Source organism: Trichosurus vulpecula, chromosome 4 (genome assembly GCF_011100635.1).
Source record: "Trichosurus vulpecula isolate mTriVul1 chromosome 4, mTriVul1.pri, whole genome shotgun sequence".
Taxonomy (NCBI): domain Eukaryota; kingdom Metazoa; phylum Chordata; class Mammalia; order Diprotodontia; family Phalangeridae; genus Trichosurus; species Trichosurus vulpecula.
In genome coordinates this window covers 441,842,343-441,845,041 of record NC_050576.1, presented here as the reverse complement: position 1 = coordinate 441,845,041, position 2,699 = coordinate 441,842,343, and the positions used below count along the sequence as shown (strand labels likewise).

The window sequence follows — 2,699 nt, the reverse complement described above, 5'->3', positions numbered from 1 at the left end:
CCCTCTCAAGTCCTCGAGCCCCCAGGAAGCAGGGAGGGGCAGGGGTCCCACTAGGCCTCTGACACCCACCCCCCAACTCACACAAAGGCTTCCTTGTCCTCCGCTGCAGTATTGGGGGGCCCCTCTCCTTGGACACAGAGGTCTCTTTGTCGACCCCTACCCACCCTGCCGTGGAGAAGGCAGCAGACCCAGCCCCTGGCACAGCTTAGCCTGCCCCACCTTTGCCCGCAGAAGACCCATGTATCTGTCCGGTGCCCCACAGGGAGGTCCCAGGCCAAGGAAGGAATGACTTCGGTGTGGCAGGGTCTGGGGGTAGCCAGAGGCCGCAGGAGCCACCAGATGCTAACGGAGGAGAACGAGAGTCCAGCACCCAGCCTGAGGAAGCTGCCGGCCAGCTCTCTGGACACCCTGTGTACCCGCCTGAGCAGACGCCTGCCCCTGGGAATCCTTGATGCCAACTTTCGGGACGGGCCCTCCTGGGAGCCCCTGGAAGGCTCAGAGAGAGCACAGGGGGCTGGCCGCTCTGCCAGGAAGGCCTTGGGATCCATGGCTCAGGTATCCAGGACAGCCTCCCCCCCGGTGGTTGGTCTGGCCCAGCCATGCCCATGCAGACAGCCGTCCTAGCTGACCCGGTGTGTCTGTCCATTACAGAAAATCCATAAGTCATGCCAGGGAAGCAGCCAGAGAAGAGACACAGGCCATGCCCACAGAGGGAGCCCACACCCAATGAGGAGGAGGAGGAGGAGGAGTGCCCGGCTATCAGTGGCTCCCTCGCCAAGCTCTGGGGCCAGGTGGCAGAGCGCCACCCCTTCATCACAGGGCTCAGGGCTGAGAAGGCTCTCTAGGTGGATCACCAAGGACCCCCTCCTTCCTCTACGGAGGCGTTCCCAGCGGGAAGCAGCCCTTCGAAGCCCATATTCTTCCCCGGCTCCTCTCTGCTCCATAAGGCAAGCCTGACCCTCCCCTGCCTGGACCAACGGGGCCCCTGCTTCAGGGGGATTAGACAGGCAGTATGGCCGGCATGGGTCTCCAGAACTGAAGACTTGGGTTTGGATTCCACCTGGTCTCAGACTGGTCTGTGGGAGCCTAGGATGGGGAGGCCTGGCCACCAGGGCTTTGCCCTTCCTGACCAGTCGATTCATCCTTGTTCTTTCCAGAGGTGGGTGCTTGGAGGAAGAGGAGGAGGAGGTGGAGTCTGTGACCATGGGCATCCAGCAGCTGAAACACCTGTCTCAAGCCTTCGATGAGGCCATCGCCACAGATGAGAAGTGAGTATGGGCCAGGGCAGGGGCTGGGGGGAGGCAGAGAAGAGGCCCTAAGCCTGGGGTGGGGGGTGTGGCCCCTCCCTTGAAGCCCTTCCCTCATCTACGCTATCAGCTACTGCAGGAGTGCCCTCTTTGAGGGTACAATGACCCCTCCCTGTCCTGGAATTAGGGGTCCCAGCACAGCCTGGTTCCCAGATACCTTGCCAGTGCCCTCACACATACATCACACACACACGTCCAAGTGTGGGGCTGGGCTGAGGTCCTACACCCTGCCCTCAATCTCCCTGGGGTGTGAGTGGTAACCAGGCCTCCTCCCTCTCCTGTCTCTTGTCCTAGTGACTTGACTGTTTCTCTCATTCAAAACTGAAGAGGGGGCATGGGCATGGCAGGTAAAGGCTGGGGGTGGTGGGGCAGTACCTGGCCAGTGCCAGAGGGGGGTGGTCTTGAAGGGCCCTGAGGGCATCTCCAGGGACCCAAGGCTGCATCCAGCCTTGCCTGAGGGTTTCTTGGGGAAGCTGGAGCAGCCCCTTCCTGGGGCACACTGCCCTAACTAACTCAGCATGAGAATCCCCTTCCAGGGTCTGGTGGCCCAGCCCTTCACTTCTGTCCCCCTCCTCCTCTGGGAGCTGTCTTCTGGTGTCCAGCCTGAGGAGGTATCCAGACTATCAGAATTAGAGGGCAGGGGTGGCTGGGCCCTGTGGCCTAAAGGTTCCTTGGGTCCTCTGCAGGAAGCAAGCAGTAGCACATTACCACCTGCTCATGACCCACAACCTGAGGGCTGTGCGCCAGTCTGAGAGGCACCCCTGGGCTTCTGGACGGAGGCATGCCTGGGGACCGATGGCTTTTGGCCACCAACGTTAAGGTGTGACCCCCTGGAGAGGAGGGTGGCTCTCTGGCCGGACACCCACAAACCTCATGTTTGGATTGAAACTTCTTCGTTTCCAGAGGGCTTCCTCTGCAAGCCCACCTCCACAGTGGGCAGAAAGGGGCTGCTGCCATAAAGTGGCATTCATGGGCACGTGCAGTAGCTGGGCCCAGCCATGGATGGCATTACTGCCAGACTGGGCATGGAAGTGCCCCTCCCCATACACACTCCCAGCCCCCAGATGATTCCACCCTCTTGTCTGTCCCACCCAGGCTTGACCCTGCTGACTTAGGGCTGACAGACCCTGCCCCTTGCTTAGACTTTGGGTGTTAAAAACCACTACAGCGACCCTCCTTTGAAGCAAAGCCTTCTGTCCCCTACTGATAATAAATATTGTTTCTTCTCTCTACTGTGGGGCGTTTGGTCCATGGCAGGATGCTTCTGGTCTAGGGCCAAGCAGGGAATGCCCCCTACACATGGGGATGGGAGATGGGGCCTTGGTGGGGACCTTACTGCGCATGAACCTGGGCCCAGAAAGTGGGGGCCCTGGTGAGCCAGTGCCAGCCTCA

At 60.6% G+C, this 2,699-nt stretch overlaps 1 protein-coding gene across 1 annotated transcript; it reads left to right on the top strand.

Moving 5' to 3' along the window:
* Positions 1 to 285: 285 nt before the first annotated feature.
* On the top strand, positions 286 to 2,467 carry PIMREG (PICALM interacting mitotic regulator). Its single transcript, XM_036758264.1, is given in 5 exon segments — positions 286 to 555; positions 652 to 947; positions 1,158 to 1,268; positions 1,994 to 2,057; positions 2,060 to 2,467. Coding segments are annotated over 5 exon segments (948 nt in total). The 3' UTR covers positions 2,267 to 2,467.
* The last annotated feature ends 232 nt before the right edge of the window (positions 2,468 to 2,699 follow it).